This window comes from Calypte anna, unplaced genomic scaffold, assembly GCF_003957555.1.
Source record: "Calypte anna isolate BGI_N300 unplaced genomic scaffold, bCalAnn1_v1.p scaffold_150_arrow_ctg1, whole genome shotgun sequence".
NCBI lineage: Eukaryota > Metazoa > Chordata > Aves > Apodiformes > Trochilidae > Calypte > Calypte anna.
Genome location: NW_022045451.1, coordinates 36,184 through 52,712, shown reverse-complemented (window position 1 = coordinate 52,712; position 16,529 = coordinate 36,184). Strand labels below are relative to the sequence as shown.

The window sequence follows — 16,529 nt, the reverse complement described above, 5'->3', positions numbered from 1 at the left end:
GGATAAAAGCAGCTCCTTCTCTGCTAGCTAGCATTTCATGGGACTTTTTTTCCTATCCCAGAAGTTTAAATCCCCAATTTCCAGCTTTTTCTGCCTGGGGATGCTCTTCCTGCCAAGTAAATCTCCTCAGGAGCAGGGAAGTTGCTGCAGCCTCAGAAGCACCAGGATGTTTTCCCCCTTTTTGCAGCTTTGGTGAGGAACTTCTGAATCTTTAGAGGGTTTTTTTTTTTTGGTTTGGAAAACTGCTCAAAAAATACATTTTAAAAATCAGGAAGTGTGTGGGGCAGGCCCAGGAGGTGGATGGAGCAGAGCTGCTGCTCCAGAGGGAGGGAGGGAGGGAAAATCACTCTGTTCACTTGGACTGAAGCTTTTTGGGGTGATTTCCTCTCAGTTCCTCCCCCTCCTGCCTTGCTTGGGAGAACAGGACCCAAACCTCAAGGGGCTCCTGGTTCTGGTGTGAGGGAGCAAAGCCTGCACCTCCTTTCTGCAGGGAAAGGGAGCTGCAGGTGCATCCCAGTGCCTCCCAGTAACCCCAGTGGGTTCTGGGCTCACTCTTTGAGCTCTCCCCATGAGCAGGAGGTCACCCCTTGGGAAATTTGGGTGGCTTTTCCTTCAGGAGCTGCTGTTCCAGGTGGGAATAACCAACTCATCAGCCTGGGGGATGAGGTGCTTGTGTGTTTTCCAGCTGGGAAGGGAGGGATTTGCAGGGAGGGATTATTCAACAGTTCAAAAAAAAAAACAAAAAACCTAAAAAACCCCACACAAACCAAACCAAAACCCAAAACAAACCAAAAAACCCCAAAAGCTCAACAGCAACAAGGAGCTTAAACCCTGCTTGGGCTCCAAGGGGAAGAGGGAGAGTAAATTGGAGGAAATAACTGTAGGAAAAGCCTTAGTGATGGGAGAGGGGGAAGAGGCAGAGCTGTTTGGTTTGGTTGCTGCTCAGGGGGTGGGGGGGTCCCAGCCCCCTCAGAGCAGGCAGTGCTCAGCTGGGTGACTCCTCTGCTCCCTCCTCACCAGGGGAGGCCCTGGGGAAACCTCTGCAGGTGGCAGCTCCCTCCAGGCTGGGGTAAAACAGGGGTAAAACAGCTCCTGGAGCTGCTCAGAATGTCAGGAAATGCTTTGAGGTGACAAAGGGACATGTGCCAGGGATGTGCTTCATGAGGGAAAAGCCTGCAGGCTCCAGGTTTTGGGGATGTGCTGGTTTGTTCCTGGTCCATTCATTAAAGCTCCTTCCCAGCCCAGGATGGTTTTTAGCTTTCTAATTGAGGGGATTGTTGTTTTTGTCAGTTCCAAATAATCATTTCTTGTTTGAAGTGTCTTCATTTGCTTTACAAACGAGGCAGTGGCAGCCTTGGTGCTGTTGGACAGATCCCACAGACACTTTTTGTTGGGTTGGGGCTGAGTTTCCTCAGTTAAAATGATTACCCTGGGTAAGAATTAGTTTTGTTCCTTGCTTTTTGGGACCCTTTTGGGAAAACAAGAAGCCTGGAGAGAGTTTTAGTGCATCCACACCATGCAGAACCCCCAGAACCTTTCCAGTTCCACACCACCAACCCAACTTTGTCTCTGAACACCTGCTGCTGAATTTTTCCTCTTAATTCTGGTAACTCCAGGCTGACTTCACCCCAGACCTTTTGCTTTCCTCTCACTCAGTGGAAGGTGGAGAGAAACAAACCAGCTCTTTCTGGAAGGTGCCAGAGCCACCTCAGGGTGGCACAAAGTCCTCTGGGAGCCTCAGCTGCCACGTGAGAACCTGATTTAACAACAACAACAATTAAAAACAAAAAAAAGGAGTAGAACTTGCTGCCAGCCAAACTTTTCACCAGGAAACCTGACTTGGATCTCTCCTGCCTTGGGCTGGTGTGGAGAGCAGGAGGTTCCCTGCACCCAGGTCCCAATCTCTGGGTGCCAATGTCCTCTGCCCCCAGGTGGAGTTGGTTTGCATGCAGAGCCACAGCTGCTTTTCCATGCAAACAAATCTTGCTGAGAGCTCCCTAATTGCAGAATGAGGCCTTTCTTTCCCTGACCTAAAGGCTACTTGGGTGTTAAAAGGAGAGGCCAAGCCAGGGAACAGCTTTTTTTTTCCCCAAATCCCAAGCCTGCTTTGCTGTGCTGCTCTCCAAGGCTCCTCTTCCATCACTCCCCCTTTTCAGGTACATTTTTGTTCAGTCTGTGCCCACAGCACTGCAGCACTTTGTGTTTTGAGGATGAGCCTTGAAATTTAACTGTTTGCTTCCAGATTCTTGCAGTATTTAAACTTGAAATTGAGGGTAATAAGGTTGAGAGAAGGATTGGGGCAGGCAGGGACATTCTTTGTTTTGGCAAATCTCTTTTTTCTTTTTTTCTTTTCCCTTCATATTCCACTTTTCTCTTCTTCCTTTCCCTTCCAACAACAAAACTCAGCTTCCCCAGGCCAGAAAAGCTTTTTTTGGTTGTAGCTACCAAAAGGAGAAGTTTGTAGTTGGATGCTGAGCCTGAGCAGGAGCTCTGGGAACACCCTGGGTGCCCGTCTGGCCGTGGGAAGCTTGCTCAGGTTTTGTGTTTAATCCTCCTGGCAAGGGGAGAGTTTTGGGAGCACTTCTAACAAAAGAAGGTGTTTCAAGGCTGGGCCTGTTTATCTGCCCAGCCCTCAGGTAGGGGTGGGGTGGGGCAGATTATTCCCCCATCCCTTGGAATTTGTTCAACTCCTCGGAACTGTTAAGTGCTCATTTTATTTTATTTTATTTTTGGGGTGCTTCTTGTGGTTTTTTTTTTTGTTGTTTGTTTTATCTTATTTTTTTTCTCCTCACAGAACAATGCCTACACTGCAATGTCTGATTCCTACTTACCAAACTACTACAGCCCTTCCATTGGATTCTCCTACTCCTTAGGTGAAGCTGCCTGGTCCACGGGGGGGGATCCCCCCATGCCCTACCTGACCTCCTACGGACAGCTGAGCAACGGGGAGCCCCATTTCCTCCCAGATGCCATGTTTGGGCAGCCAGGGGCTCTTGGCAGCACCCCCTTCCTGGGGCAGCACGGCTTTAACTTCTTCCCAAGTGGGATTGACTTCTCAGCTTGGGGGAATAACAGTTCTCAGGGACAATCCACTCAAAGCTCTGGCTACAGCAGCAGCTATGCCTACGCCCCCAGCTCCTTGGGGGGAGCCATGATCGATGGGCAATCAGCCTTTGCTAATGAACCCCTCAACAAAGCTCCTGGCATGAACACCATCGACCAAGGGATGGCTGCTCTCAAGCTGGGGAGCACAGAGGTGGCCAACAGCGTCCCCAAAGTGGTGGGTTCTGCCGTGGGGAGTGGATCCATCACCAGTAACATGGTGGCTTCCACCGGGCTGCCCCCGGCCACCATCGCTCCTCCCAAACCAACCTCCTGGGCTGACATTGCCAGCAAACCTGCCAAGCAGCAGCCCAAGCTGAAGACCAAGAATGGGATGGCGAGCTCCAGCCTCCCTCCTCCTCCCATCAAACACAACATGGATATTGGGACTTGGGATAACAAAGGCCCAGTGGCCAAAGCCCCCTCCCAAGCTTTAGTTCAGACCATGGCTCAGCAGCCCACCCAGGGCTCCCCCCAACCCGGGGCCCAACAGCTCCACACCAGCCCACCCGTGGCCGTGGCCCAGGCACCCGGTGGGCAGCAGCCCCCAGCACTGCCCCCACCACCCCCTCAAGCCACCCAGCTGCCCACCCCCCAGCCAGCAGCTCAGCCCACCCGTTGGGTGGCCCCTCGGAACCGAGGCAACGGGTTCAGCCAGAACGGAGTGGAGGGACCCGGGGGGGGACAGTCCCAGGGCAGCCCCGGGACCGCTCATTCGGAACCTCATCCGGTCCTGGAGAAGTTGAGGTCTCTCAACAATTACAACCCCAAGGATTTCGATTGGAACCCAAAACACGGCCGGGTTTTCATCATCAAGAGTTACTCTGAGGATGATATCCACAGGTCCATCAAATACAACATCTGGTGCAGCACGGAGCACGGCAACAAGAGACTGGACACTGCCTACCGCTCCCTCAACGGGAAGGGGCCCCTGTACTTACTCTTCAGTGTCAATGGCAGTGGGCACTTCTGTGGGGTGGCAGAAATGAAATCTGCTGTGGACTACAACACGTGTGCAGGGGTGTGGTCCCAGGACAAATGGAAGGGACGTTTTGATGTCAGGTGGATTTTTGTCAAGGACGTTCCCAACAGCCAACTGCGGCACATCCGCCTGGAGAACAACGAGAACAAACCCGTCACCAACTCCAGGGACACTCAGGAGGTGCCTCTGGAAAAGGCTAAGCAGGTGTTGAAAATCATTGCCACCTACAAGCACACCACCTCCATCTTTGATGACTTCTCACACTATGAGAAACGCCAAGAGGAGGAGGAAAACGTTAAAAAGGTAAAAGTTGTGTGTCTTGTCTCAGCCTGGAGGGGCAGGAGGTGGAGGAGAGAACTTGGTGGCCATCAGGTGGCCTTTTGGCTAGCTAGTGTGGAACCTGCAACCCCTCTTTGGGGTGGGAGTGGGTGCAGAGCAGGGTGAGGGGTCCATCAGTACCCTCTGCTCTGGACCAGCCTCCCCCTTCTCCTGCTCTGTTTGATTTCTGTGCTGTCATCACCTCCTGGATGGGAACAGTGTGAAGCAGGGAGATGAGTGGGGGGTTCAGGGAGTTGTTGGAGCTGGGAGATTGAACAGCCAGCTCATCCACCCCCTCCCCAACGTGGGGTCAGTGTGACAGATGTTTCCCACTGCTTGTCAAACCTTCAGGAGCAGCAGTTCCTGTCACACCCCCCCCCACCCCAGGCAGTCCAGTCCCACGCTTAATTACCCTTCCTGTTAAAAGGCTTTGTCTGGTGCCCAACCTCAGCCCCCCTCACTCCCATTTCAGTCTGTGACTCCTTGTCCTCTCCCTGGTGGTTCTGTTCCTCCTGGGCTGTGTTTGGAGCTGGTGGGCTGTGGTGGCACCACCCACCTACAGCTTGGCTCTGTCAGCTCCAAGTCTCCTCTTGTCATTGATTGCTTACCAGGAGGGTTGCTCATTGCAAACTCTGCCCAAAATTCAGTGAGGAGTGGGCCTTGAATCACAGAATCAGAATCCCAGGCTGCTTTGGGTTAGAAGGGACCTTAAAGCTCCCCCAGTGCCACCCCTGCCATGGGCAGGGACACCTCCCACAGCCCAGGGTGCTCCAAGCCCCATCCAAGGTGTCCATGAAAGCTTCCAGGGATGAGGCAAACATAATTAATGCTCCTTGACTTAATCAGCAGGGAATCATGGAAGGGTTTGGGCTGGAGGGGACCTTAAAGCTCATCCAGTCCCCCCTGGATAATCCAGGGACCCTTCCCACAGCCCAGGGTGCTCCAAGCCCCATCCAACCTGGCTTGGAACCTCTGCCAGGGATGGGGCAGCCAGGATTTCCCTCAGACAAGAAACCTTCCCGGGGTGCAGCTGTGTTGAAGTCACCTGTGGCAGACTTTCCCCACCCTGGGGATCTTGCTTGGATCAAAAAGTAATTAAGATTATTAGCATTAGTGCTCTGAGGGTCTGCCAGCTTCTCTGACCAGCTTCTTTTTAGTTTCAGCAGTGGGGAATTTTCCACCCAACAGTTAAAGACCTGAAGCAGGAGCTGCAGCTGCTCCCCACAGCACTGAATGCAGTTCTAAATGTTTTATGTCTCTTTTTTTTTTTATTTATTTGGAGCATTGTCTGGATAAAAGGTATCACCTGGGCACAAAGGTGATTCCAGCTGATACCTGAGCACTTCCAGTGCTGGAAGTAAATCTGTACAGGGGGAGAAACCACTGCAAAATGGGGAGGTGTGAACTTGATTTCTGTGAGAACTTGAGTATTTTATGTGACTTGACATCCTCAAATTGTTCCAGCCTGTCCTGAGGTGATGATTTCTCTTTTCCTGACCAACTTTTGGGATGCAATCAGGACTTTAGGCTGTGCAGGACACCTTAGGGTGCTCCAGATGGGGCTTTAGGGAGGAAGTTTGGAGGGGGGGAGAGGGGCAGAGCTCAGAGTGGGAAGGCTCCAGGGAAAGAGTGAAGGTGGAGGTTGGATGGATGAGTTCATTCTGGGGGGGTGGAAGCTGAAAGGAGAGCAACAGAGGGGGGGAGGAAGGTAGAGAGAAGTGGACAGAGCAGCTCTGTGGAAGATCAGGGGAAGATACTACAAAAATACAGCTTAGTTGCCTTAAAACCATAACCCCCTCTGTCCTGGTGTATTCCCAAGCCTCCTGCTTGCTTCAGCCCCCCCTGGGACCTGCTGGCCCCTGAGGGGCAGGAGCAGCAGCTGATGGAGCAGCAGGACCAGCACCTCCCTGCTCAGGGACCTCGGAGCTGATTCAAAGAGAAGTTGATGGGGAAAGGTTTCTTTTTTGCAAAGGAAACTTCACTCAGGTGTCCCTGGAGTTCAAACTGGAGGAGGGAGCTTCCCAGCTCTGCAGTTGAGGTTTTGCTTTTTGCCATTGACTCACTCAGGGCTGGAAAATCCACCAGGGAGGATTTGGTTCAATCCACCAGGGAGGATTTGGTTCAATCCACCAGGGAGGATTTGGTTCAATCCACCAGGGAGGATTTGGTTCAATCCACCAGGGAGGATTTGGTCTTCATTTCAGCAAAGATTTTGACCTCCTCGGGTGCTGATTGCTGCAGCCCTGAGGATGCTTGAGGTTTCTGTTGCTGCTCCTTGATGGTTTGAGTGAGAAACAGTTGGGTTTTGCTCAAAGGGTGGGATAGTTGTTGGTTTTTTGGGTTTTTTTCTGGAGGGAATGCTGATGGTTACCCTGGGACTGCAGGTGGTTAAAAAAAAAAGCCCAAACCCAGAACCCAATCCATGCAGTGGCTGCCTTGAAGCATCTCAGGGAATCACCAGGCTTAAAAAAATCTCTTAGAAACCAGAGCTGAGACACTGGGAAGTTAAAAGTGCTGCTCTGGCAGCAGCTGGTGGCCCAGCTCCCTGCCTGGGCTCTGTCAAGCTGCTTTTGTCTTGGGGGCAATCCCATTGCTCCCAGCTCTTTGTCCCTGCCACCAGCCTTTGGATGGCTGGGATATGTTAATGTTGTGCATTCCTGTTCCTTGAAGCTTGAATGTCTCAAGGATTGGCATGGTTTGAACTTCTAGCAAGCTGCAATTGTTTCACTTGGCTCCCAACTCCAAAACTTGGTCTGATTTGCAGTTGGATTCCTGCTGGCTGCCCCAGCAGATGGATGAGCTCTTGTGAAAGTCTGGGAACTCGTGAATATTCTTTTATATTTCTCACTGTTAGTCACTTCTTCTGAATTCCTTAAAATAGTTCCAAGAAATGATATGAGAAATGCTTTGCTTGGTGCTCAGGCTGTTCCCTTAGGGCTGCTGAAGGGGAGGAGAGAACTGAAAACACTGAAATCACTTGTCCTTTGCTGCTGCCTGGGCCCATCTTGGCCTCAGAGATTTATCTCCATTTCTTCTGAGTGTCTTGCTTCAGGTTTTCTTAAAGGTTTGGATTTTCAGGGCTAAAAAGAATCCTTCCCTGACTGCCAGTGACAGTTGAGGACCTGTGGAAACCCACAGCTGCTTGAATGGTTGAGCAGCTCACCAGCTTCTTCCCTGTTTAATCTTTGCTTTAAAAAGCAACTTCCTTGAAAAAGGAAAGTTTATCTTGGTTCTTCCTCCCCTTGCTTTGCCCAGAGTTGGGCTTCTTGCAGGCTGCAAGGATTTTTAGGCAGGAAAGCTCCTGTGCTGTCCCTCTCAGAGTGCTCAGTTGTTTGGAGCTGCTAGAAGACACTTTGGGATTTGGGTGGGTGTTGAGTCAGGATGAGCTGTGCAGGATGGGGTGGGTGGTTGGGGTTGGTTTTTTTCTTTCTTTTTTTTCATGCTGAGGGCTCCCAGCCTGGAAACAGAGGAATGATTCTCCAGCTTGGAGCTCTCCTTTCCTGCAATGTGCTGCTTTAGGTCTCAGCTGACACTGAGTGCTGGCTCAAGGAGGATTCCTCACTGCAAATGGCACTGCCCCCCTTGGAAAATATGATTTTAGGGCTAACTGGGAGCTGTTCTGAGCCTGTTTGAAATGGGCAGACTGTGTCCCAGCTGCTCTCAGGAAGGAAGGTTTCCTGCTGGATTTTGGAAAGCTTTTTTCTCTCCCTAACCCCATTTCCTAGGGCAGGGCTGGCACTGCTTCCACCCCCTCTTCCAGACCCTCTGGCTACTGCTGCAATTTTTTTCCTGCCTTCAGTGTCCCAACAGGACAATCAATATTCCTGGAGCCACACATCCCAGGCAGAGCCTCCTGTTTCCTCTGACAGGCAGGGATCAGCCCTGGCACTCTCACATTTCCTTTCACCCCCTGAGCCCAAGGCTGTTTGCTTTTTCTGCTCCAAATCCAAACGGGGAAGTTCCTGCACGGATGGAGAGAATTCCTTGCTGTCAAGAAATACCCTCTGCTGTTCAGCAATGCAAACACTTCCAGTTGATTTCCAGGACCTTTTCAAATCCAGGCTGGCTGTGTCCATGCTCATGGATTTGCCCAGGAGCAGAGGAAGCAGAAATTGCTTGTTCTGGTGTCTTGGTTTGGGCTCTGTCACCTCAGGAGCACTTTATGCTTTGGATAGTTTTCAACCAGCACTGCAAAACCCTCACCAACCTTCTGTGTGTTTTCTTGGGTTCTTTTAGCTTTGTTTCAAGGCAGGAAAAAGAAAAACCAGGAGGGGTAAGGAAAAGCTTAGATCTGCCTGGTGCTTTAATCCTTTTTTTTTTTCCTGCTCTAAGAGGGGGGGGACTGTGTTTCCCCATCCCTAAAACAGGAGCAGCTGGGAGCCCTTTCCCTGCAATTGGAATGGAAGTGGGGTGATGGCAGAGCAAGCCCTGGTGCCTCACAGCCCTGCCTCTCCCTGCTGACATCTCCTTAGCTGCCTTTAAAAGATTTTTTTTTTTTTTTTTTCAATACAGGATGCTAAAAAAAAGCTGCCTGGTTGAAGCTGATCCAAGGAGCTGTCTCAGGTTGTTTCTCCAGGGTTTCAGTTCATGGGCCACCTGCCATGAGGAGGTGTTTCCACCTTTTTCCAGGTCTGAGCAGTGGGATTTTATTCCCCACTCACTTGTTGCCCACAAGGGGTGAGCAAAGCTCTTTGCCCACTCCCACCCAGGTTTTTTCTTTCCTTGGCTGGGGGATTTCAGGTCCCAGGTGCAGCCCTGAGCTGCTGCTTATCAATATGTTAATTGCATTCATTCTCACCATACTAATGACTCCAGTTGAATGGCTTAAAAACAAACCCCACTTTGTTCCTCCTTCAACAAGGGAGCTGGAATTGCATCTGTGTGGCTGGCAGCTCCCTGGAAACCCCAGGGAGGGCTTGGTAGGAGCAGGGAGAGGGGGAGATGTCACAAGCTGTGGCTTTTCCAAGCACTTTGGTGACACAGCTGCCCACACAGGACTTGTCTGGAAGGGAGAGTTTATTAACAGCTGCTTTTTCCAGAAGTACTTTTCCTTGGAAGATGAAGTATTTGCCAGATGGTTTTGCTCAGTGCCAGCACCAGAGTGAGGTCCTCTTTGGTTTTCTGGGTGACAAGACCTAATCCTTCATTAGAATCCCAGGAAAACTGTTGAAGCACATTTGCTAAGTGAGGAACAGCTTCCTGCACAGTGTCCTTTACTTGTTCTTCACCAAAATCTAGATCTGCAACACTGCTTTAGCTCTGGAAAAAGCTGCTTTCTTCTTCCCCCTCTCCTGGAAAGCATTCCCTGAGGATTATTCCTGTAGGAACCTTCCTCCTCTGCACAGTCTGATGGTTTCTGCTGCAGTTATTGGAGTCCTTTCATTTCCCTGGATATTCCTGGTTTGTACCTGGTGGCAATTGTCCTCCCAGCTCTGGGACTTCATCCAGCAGCTCCCCAGTGGTGCTGAGCACCCCCAGCCAGCCCTGCTCTGCCTGTGGCAGAGTTACCCTGGAAAAGGCTCTGTTTTCAAGGGCTTTTGTCATTGTCCCAGCTGCTGGCTGGGACAGAGAGCTGATTGTGGCTCCTTCCAGTGAGTCAGTGCCCAGTCTGTGGCTTTTTAATTGTGTCACAGTCGTGTCCCAGTGTGTGGGAGCAGTTAATAATAAACATTTGGGTGGTGTAAGCCCATTCTTCAGTCACTAGCAAATGGAGGCTGCATTTCTGCTGCCATATTGTTAGAATTCATAGTTTTTAATTATTATTATTAATATTAAAAGGACAAGGCTGAGATTTTGGGGTTTTTTTCAGTCTGTGGTTAACTGCAGAGCTGTTGCTGGTGATGTCAGGACCACTTTGGAAGACTGAGATGAAGGTGGCAGAAAAGTGCTTCTTGTTTCTCATCTTGGGGTGGGGACAGAAACCCCAGCACTGGAGTTCCTGTCCCTGTCCCCAAGGGGAAGGTTCTGCTGGTTCTGCTCCCTCAGCTCTGGTGATGCCACCTCCTGGGAAGTGACTTCAGAGAGGTTCCCATCAGCACCTGGACAAACCCCTGCAGCCCTCATTTGCTTTGGGAGCACTGCTGAGTCCAGTGCCACATTCTTGATGTAGAGTCATGGAATTTTCAGGCTTGGAAGGGACCTTTAAGCTCATCCAGTTCCAACCCTTCCCTTCCCACAGCTCAGGATGCTCAGAGCCCCATCCAACCTGAGCATAAAAACCTCCAGGGATGGATGGGGCTCCCACCACCTCTCTGGACACCTGTGCCAGGGTCTCACCACCCTTCCCAACATCCAATCTAAATCTCCCCTCCTCTGCTTTGAATCCATTCCCCCACGTCCTATCCTTGACACCCTAAAAAGCCCCTCCCCAGCTTCCCTGTAGGTTCAGATGTTTAAAGGAAGGACAAAACCCATTTGAAATGTAAAACTGAGTTCCAGGGAATCCTTCTTTCTTGTCCCTGTTTGAGTGGCAAGAAAATGAGGGTGCACACAGAGAGCTCTGGGGAGTGTTGGCTTTTTTACTTCAGCTTTTGTGCATCCAGCTCTTCATGGTTGACAGAAGGAGGTAAATAGAGCTCTTGTCCTCCCACAATACAGAGGGCTGTGAGGTTTTCTTGTAGCTTGAAGCATTTCTCCTGCCTTGGCATGGAGGTGCAGCTTGAGCCCCAAACACCAGAAGTGGAGCAGCCCCTGCCTGGTGGAATTCTGCATCCCTGGGAGCTGCTGGGGCATTTCCTTGAACATCCTTGCTCTCTTTTTCCAAGGAAAATGCTCTTTGTGCAGCAAATAACAAAGTGATGAAGAGCTGATACCTGTAAGGGCAGTGCAAATATTATTAAGTGTGTATTTATTCATCTCTGAAGCTTTTCCTTCCTTTCCCAGTTTGTGGCTCAGGAATTTTATGAGACCCAGAGGATGTTTCTTTGCCTTGAGCACCTCCTGACTTCTCATCCTTGCTCCGTTCCCTGAGCACCCCCAGCATCCTGGGGTTCTTATGCTCAACTTCTTGAGCTTAATTCCATGTTGTGTGAAGGAAACCACATCCTTTGGGATGGCTTTGAGTGCCTGGTGTGACATTCCCTTGTTCTTCTGCTGGAAAAGATGGGGAGCACTCCAGTGTTCTCCCTGCTGGCTCTGCTCCTCCATCCCTGCTCAGTTGTCTCTCTTCAGGCTGGAGAACCAGAGCAGATGAAACCCCTGTGTCCTTCACCCATCCTTCTCCTTCCTGGCCCTTTTCCAGCTCTCCTGTGTGCTGGAAAGGAGCAGAACTCCAGAGTGCTGGGGGTGGAGGTGCCACTGGGGTTTCTGTACACCACCTGCAGCCCACCCAGGACACCAAGGGGAGGTGGGGGGAGGTTGAACCTGGCAGTCAGCTCAGCTCATCCCATGTTCCAATCTGCCTTTGGGTTTCCCCCCACTGCAGTTTTTCTTTTTCCTCTTGGGTTTGGTTTGGGTTTTTTTGTTTGGTTTGGATTTTTTTGTGGTTTTTTTCTCTTTTTAATGACAAAGAGCATCTGCAGCAGGGTTGGGGAAGAGAATTGTTGAGTTCTGTGGGGTTAAATACCCTTGAAAAGAGTTTGTGCCTTCATCCCATCCCTCTCCCCAAGCAGAAATCTGTGCAGAGTGTCCCAGAGGGGACCCTTGGCCAGGCAGCTCCTGCAGGACATGTGGAGGTGGCACTTGGGGACATGGTTCAGCTGGGTTGATGGTTGGGCTGGCTGACCTTAGAGGGCTTTGCCAACCTTCATGGGTGGCTGATTCCATCTTGTGATTCCTGGGAATGGTGCTGAAGCCTCTGGGTTTGTGCACACATCCACGTGGGGCCACCAAACCCTGGGCTCTTGGTTTGAGCTGGATTCCAAGGTTTGGGTTTTTTGGGAAGCTTTGTAAGAATCCCTGGCTGGTGATGCTGCTAGCCTGGGATCAGAGCTTCCCAGAGACAAATTCTTGGATTTACCAGGGGGAACCAACATCTTCTGGCTCTGCCAGGCAGCACCTCCTGCAGGGCTGGCTTTGGGATGGAGCTGGGATCTCAGGGCTGCTCCACCACCAAACTGGGAGCCAGAACAAAGCATCCCAGTGGCCTTAAGGGGCTGCAGGGACCTCCTTGTGTTGGGAGGAGCAGCAGCCCAGAGCCCTTGAGCTGTTGGAGTTGGTGTCCTATGGTCTGGAATTGGCTCTTTGGATGGGGTTGGGCAGCACCTCTTAACCCTTTGGGATTGTTCAGCCCCACTCCATGCAGAACTTCTCTGGGAATTCCAAGCAAAACTCAGACTGAGTGGTTGGTTCTGTGCTGCCCCTTCAGCCCAACCCAGGGCTTGGTTTGGACCCTTTGTCCCTCCAGCATCAGGGGAGAGGTTGAGGAACACCAAGGGGATGGGAAATCCCAGTGGCATCCAACCTCAGGATTGCTGGGAACTGCTCTGGGTTCCAGGAGGGTTCCAGAGAGGTTTTCCTGTCTCAGTCCTGGCAGATGTTGGGATTCCTGAGCTTGGAGCTGAGCAAAGGTTGGGCCTGGCTCATCCTCAAGGTCTCTTCCAACCAGAACCATTCCATGCTCTCTGCTTGGATGTCCTCATGTGGAACCCCAAGGAAAACCCCAGGAACCCCAAGGAAAACCCCAGGAACCCCAAGGAAAACCCCAGGAACCCCAAGGACCCAAAGAACCCCAGGAACCCCAAGGAAAACCCCAGGAACCCCAAGCTTTGTCCTCACTGCTTCTTCCCCCCCAGTTCAGGGGGGTTCTCCCTGAGCCTGCTCCTCCCTCCTGCTCCCAGAGCTGTGCTGGTTTCCAGCCAGGTCCCTTCATGGAGGTGTCCCCAGCCCTGGGTGTGCTCCAGGGTCACTCAGGTGGTGGGGGATGTGGTTTTGTAGGGCAGGGATGATGCTTGGGCTCCCTGATCCTGAGGATCTTTCCCAACCTGAAGGATTCTCTGCCTGGGGGTGTTGCAAGCCCGTGATCTCAGCTCACTTTTTTTTCACCAATTCTTCCCTTTTTCCTTCTTGGTTGGTTGGGGTTTTGTTTTGGGGTGGTTTTTTGGTTTTGTGTGTGTGTGGAGGGGTTTTGTGGGGTTCTTTGTGTGTGGGGGGGGGGTTTTTTGTTCTGTTTTATTTTATTTTATGGGTTTTTTTCTTTTTCCTCTTTCTCCTGTTAAACCCCAAGCTTTGCAGCATCTTGGCCACCTCTCTCCTTGTGGAGAGGAAACTGCCAGGAGGAAAGAAAAAGAGCTGGGAAACCTTGGATAAGAGAAAAAAAAACTGCTTTTCCTAAGGGGGGAACAGGTCCTGGGGGGAGCAGTGAGTGGGTTTGCTCTTGCCTAACACCCTTCTTCTCTTCTCCCTAGGAACGTCAAGGCCGTGTCAAGTAAAAGGCCATTCCTGCCCCAGAGACTGCAGCAGAGCTCCCATCCCAGCTGCCTGCAAGAGAGAAGCAAGAAAAAAAAAGAAAAAAAAAATATCCTGGAGAGAATTAGGACTTTTTTTTTTTTTTTTCTTCATTTCAGTGACTTCAAAGGAAAAAAAAAAAAAAAAAAAAAAGACTCTTACAAACTCACAGGTTAAAAGGAAAAAAAAAGAAAAAGGAGGAAAACAAAAATATTGGAATTTCACAAGACATAGGACTTGAAAAACACAAAACCAACAAAAAAAATCCCTTCTAGGTAGAGCATAGGTAAAAACCTGTCCCTTTCTTTTGGCTTTGGTTGTGATTTCAGAGCATATGCTTTGGGTTTTGTTGTCTTTTTACTCTGTTTTTTTGGATTTTCAGGTCTGTAAGTGGCATCTGCCTGGTTTTCTTGTTGTTTTTTTTTTTTGGTTTTCTCTCCTTTTTAAACCCTGCTACTTCCCTCCCTCCCTCCCTCCCACCCCCTGGTGCCTCCTTGACATTTGCACTTGGAACACACCGAGTTGTAAGAACCACCACGAAAAGTGGAGTCACTTTTGGTTTGGTTTTGTTTGGGTTTTCTTTCCCTCTCCTGGTCTGGAAGAGGAGGAATTCTACAAGGAAGTTGGGGGGGTTTTGGCCTAAGAAGAATTGAACAGAAATTATCCACGAGGTTGTGTCTTAAAAGATGGTTTCATTTTATTCTGAGCCTTTGTTACTCCAAAGTCAGCTCCTAGGAATCCTAAGGAATGTTCTGTTCTTGTAGGGATTTACAGATGGAATCTGGATGAATTTGGATTTGAAAGCTGAGAACAGTGGTTGTAAAAAAGAAAAAAAACACACACAAAAAAACCCATAACTTGTTTTGTTTACAGGAAAAATTAATTTTGGACAAAAAAAAAAAAGAAAAAAAAGGAAAAAAACAAAAAAACCACAAAAACCAAAAAAGAAACCCAACCAAGAACTATTGTAAAATGTGTAGTGAATGTTTCTTCAGTTTCTTGTTAAGCCAAATGAGGAATGGGCCTTTCTTTTCCCCATTAATCACTTCTCAATAATAAATGCAAGATCCTGTTGAGCATCATTTGTGTCTCCCTTGCCAGCACTCCCAGGACCTTCCCTTTCCCTGCTTCAAATTAACCTTAAAATTCAAGTTTTAGGGTTTGAAGGAGGGGGCTGCCACCTGCCAGGCTCCTGCTGCCCTTCCAGGGTTTATTTTCCTCAGGATTATTTCCCTCTCTTTGATGTGGGGAGATGTCCAGAGACCTCACTGGGGGGAGATTCCTTCCCCCTTTTTGTTTGGCTTTTTTTTCCTGAGGAAGTTAGGGATGATTTGGGTTTTTTTTTTCAAATTCAGCCATTCCCATCCCCTGGGAAAACTTCTCCAAGTCAAGGAATCAACCACCCCAAGTTTTCCTCTGAATGATCCAGAAAAAAAACCCAAATCTGCAGGTTGAGCTGTCAAGGAATCCTCAAGGGAAACGTTGGAAATCTCTCCATGGGGGAAATCCCAGGTGAGGAAACTTCTGGAAGCAGCCAGCTCAGCTTTTCCCACTTTGGGTGGAAAATCCACCTGGGGAGCCCAACTTTTCCCCTCTTCCCACCCAGCAGCTGCTCCCCCAAAAATGGGCTTCGAGTTTTGCTTTTGGATTAATCCTGAACAGCAAATGAAGAGCTCAGCCCTGGTCAGGTGAGGAGCCAGGGGGAGCTTTGGGGCATTTTCTTGGGAAATGCTTTTTTTCCCAGAGGAATTTCTCTTGTTTGGATTCCCCAAGGGGTTTTGTGCTCTCTCTGCCTCCCAAAAATCCAAATTCCTGCTGGGCTCCTGGTGCTTTGGAGCCTGTGTTGTTTGTAAGGCTGGGAGGAAAGGTTCAAAGCCCCAATTAACCATTTTGTCTTTTGGAGAGGATCATTAATTAATTGGGAGAAACAAATGAAAGCTCCAGGGGGGGGTCCTGCCCTGCTGGGGAGGTGTTTGCTCCCTGGGGGTTGGTCAGACCCAGCCTGTGCCCCCTCTTCAGCCTTCAAGCAACAACCAGAGAGGAAGAGGAAGAGGAAGAGGAAGCTGTGACTGGCACCCCTGCTGCTCCAGGTGCAGGTGTGGCACCTCCAATGATTTTTAATAAGGAAAAAAAAGTCATTTTTAATCACAAGGTCAAGTCCTGCCCAAGGGGATCCTCACCCTCTTGCTGTCTGCTGCACCTTGGGGTTCCCTCTTGGGGTTCAGCTGGAAAAAAGCTGAAATCCTTTGGTTTCCTTTTTCCTTTTCCTTCTCTTTCCCTTCTCTTTCTTCCCTTCCTTTTCCCTTCCTTTTCCCTTTCTCTTGTTTTTTCTCTTTTCTCTTTCCTCTTTCATTTCCCTTTCTCTTTTTCTTCCTTCCTTCCTTCCTTCCTTCCTTCCTTCCTTCCTTCCTTCCTTCCTTCCTTCCTTCCTTCCTTCCTTCCTTCCTTCCTTCCTTCCTTCCTTCCTTCCTTCCTTCCTTCCTTCCTTCCTTCCTTCCTTCCTTCCTTCCTTCCTTCCTTCCTTCCTTCCTTCCTTCCTTCCTTCCTTCCTTCCTTCCTTCCTTCCTTCCTTCCTTCCTTCCTTCCTTCCTTCCTTCCTTCCTTCCTTCCTTCTTCCTTCCTTCCTTCCTTCCTTCCTTCCTTCCTTCCTTCCTTCCTTCCTTCCTTCCTTCCTCTTTTCCCTTCCTTTTCCCCTTTCTTTTTTTTTTCCAATTTCTATTTTTCCTTTTCCTTGTGTTCCCCT

At 49.9% G+C, this 16,529-nt stretch overlaps 1 protein-coding gene across 1 annotated transcript; it reads left to right on the top strand.

The window, feature by feature from the left end:
- Positions 1 to 2,773: 2,773 nt before the first annotated feature.
- YTHDF2 (YTH N6-methyladenosine RNA binding protein 2) lies at positions 2,774 to 14,862 on the top strand. Its single transcript, XM_030468540.1, has 2 exons — positions 2,774 to 4,387; positions 13,747 to 14,862. Exons 1-2 carry the CDS (start codon positions 2,813 to 2,815, stop codon positions 13,768 to 13,770), a joined length of 1,599 nt encoding a protein of 532 aa, XP_030324400.1. The 5' UTR covers positions 2,774 to 2,812; the 3' UTR covers positions 13,771 to 14,862.
- The last annotated feature ends 1,667 nt before the right edge of the window (positions 14,863 to 16,529 follow it).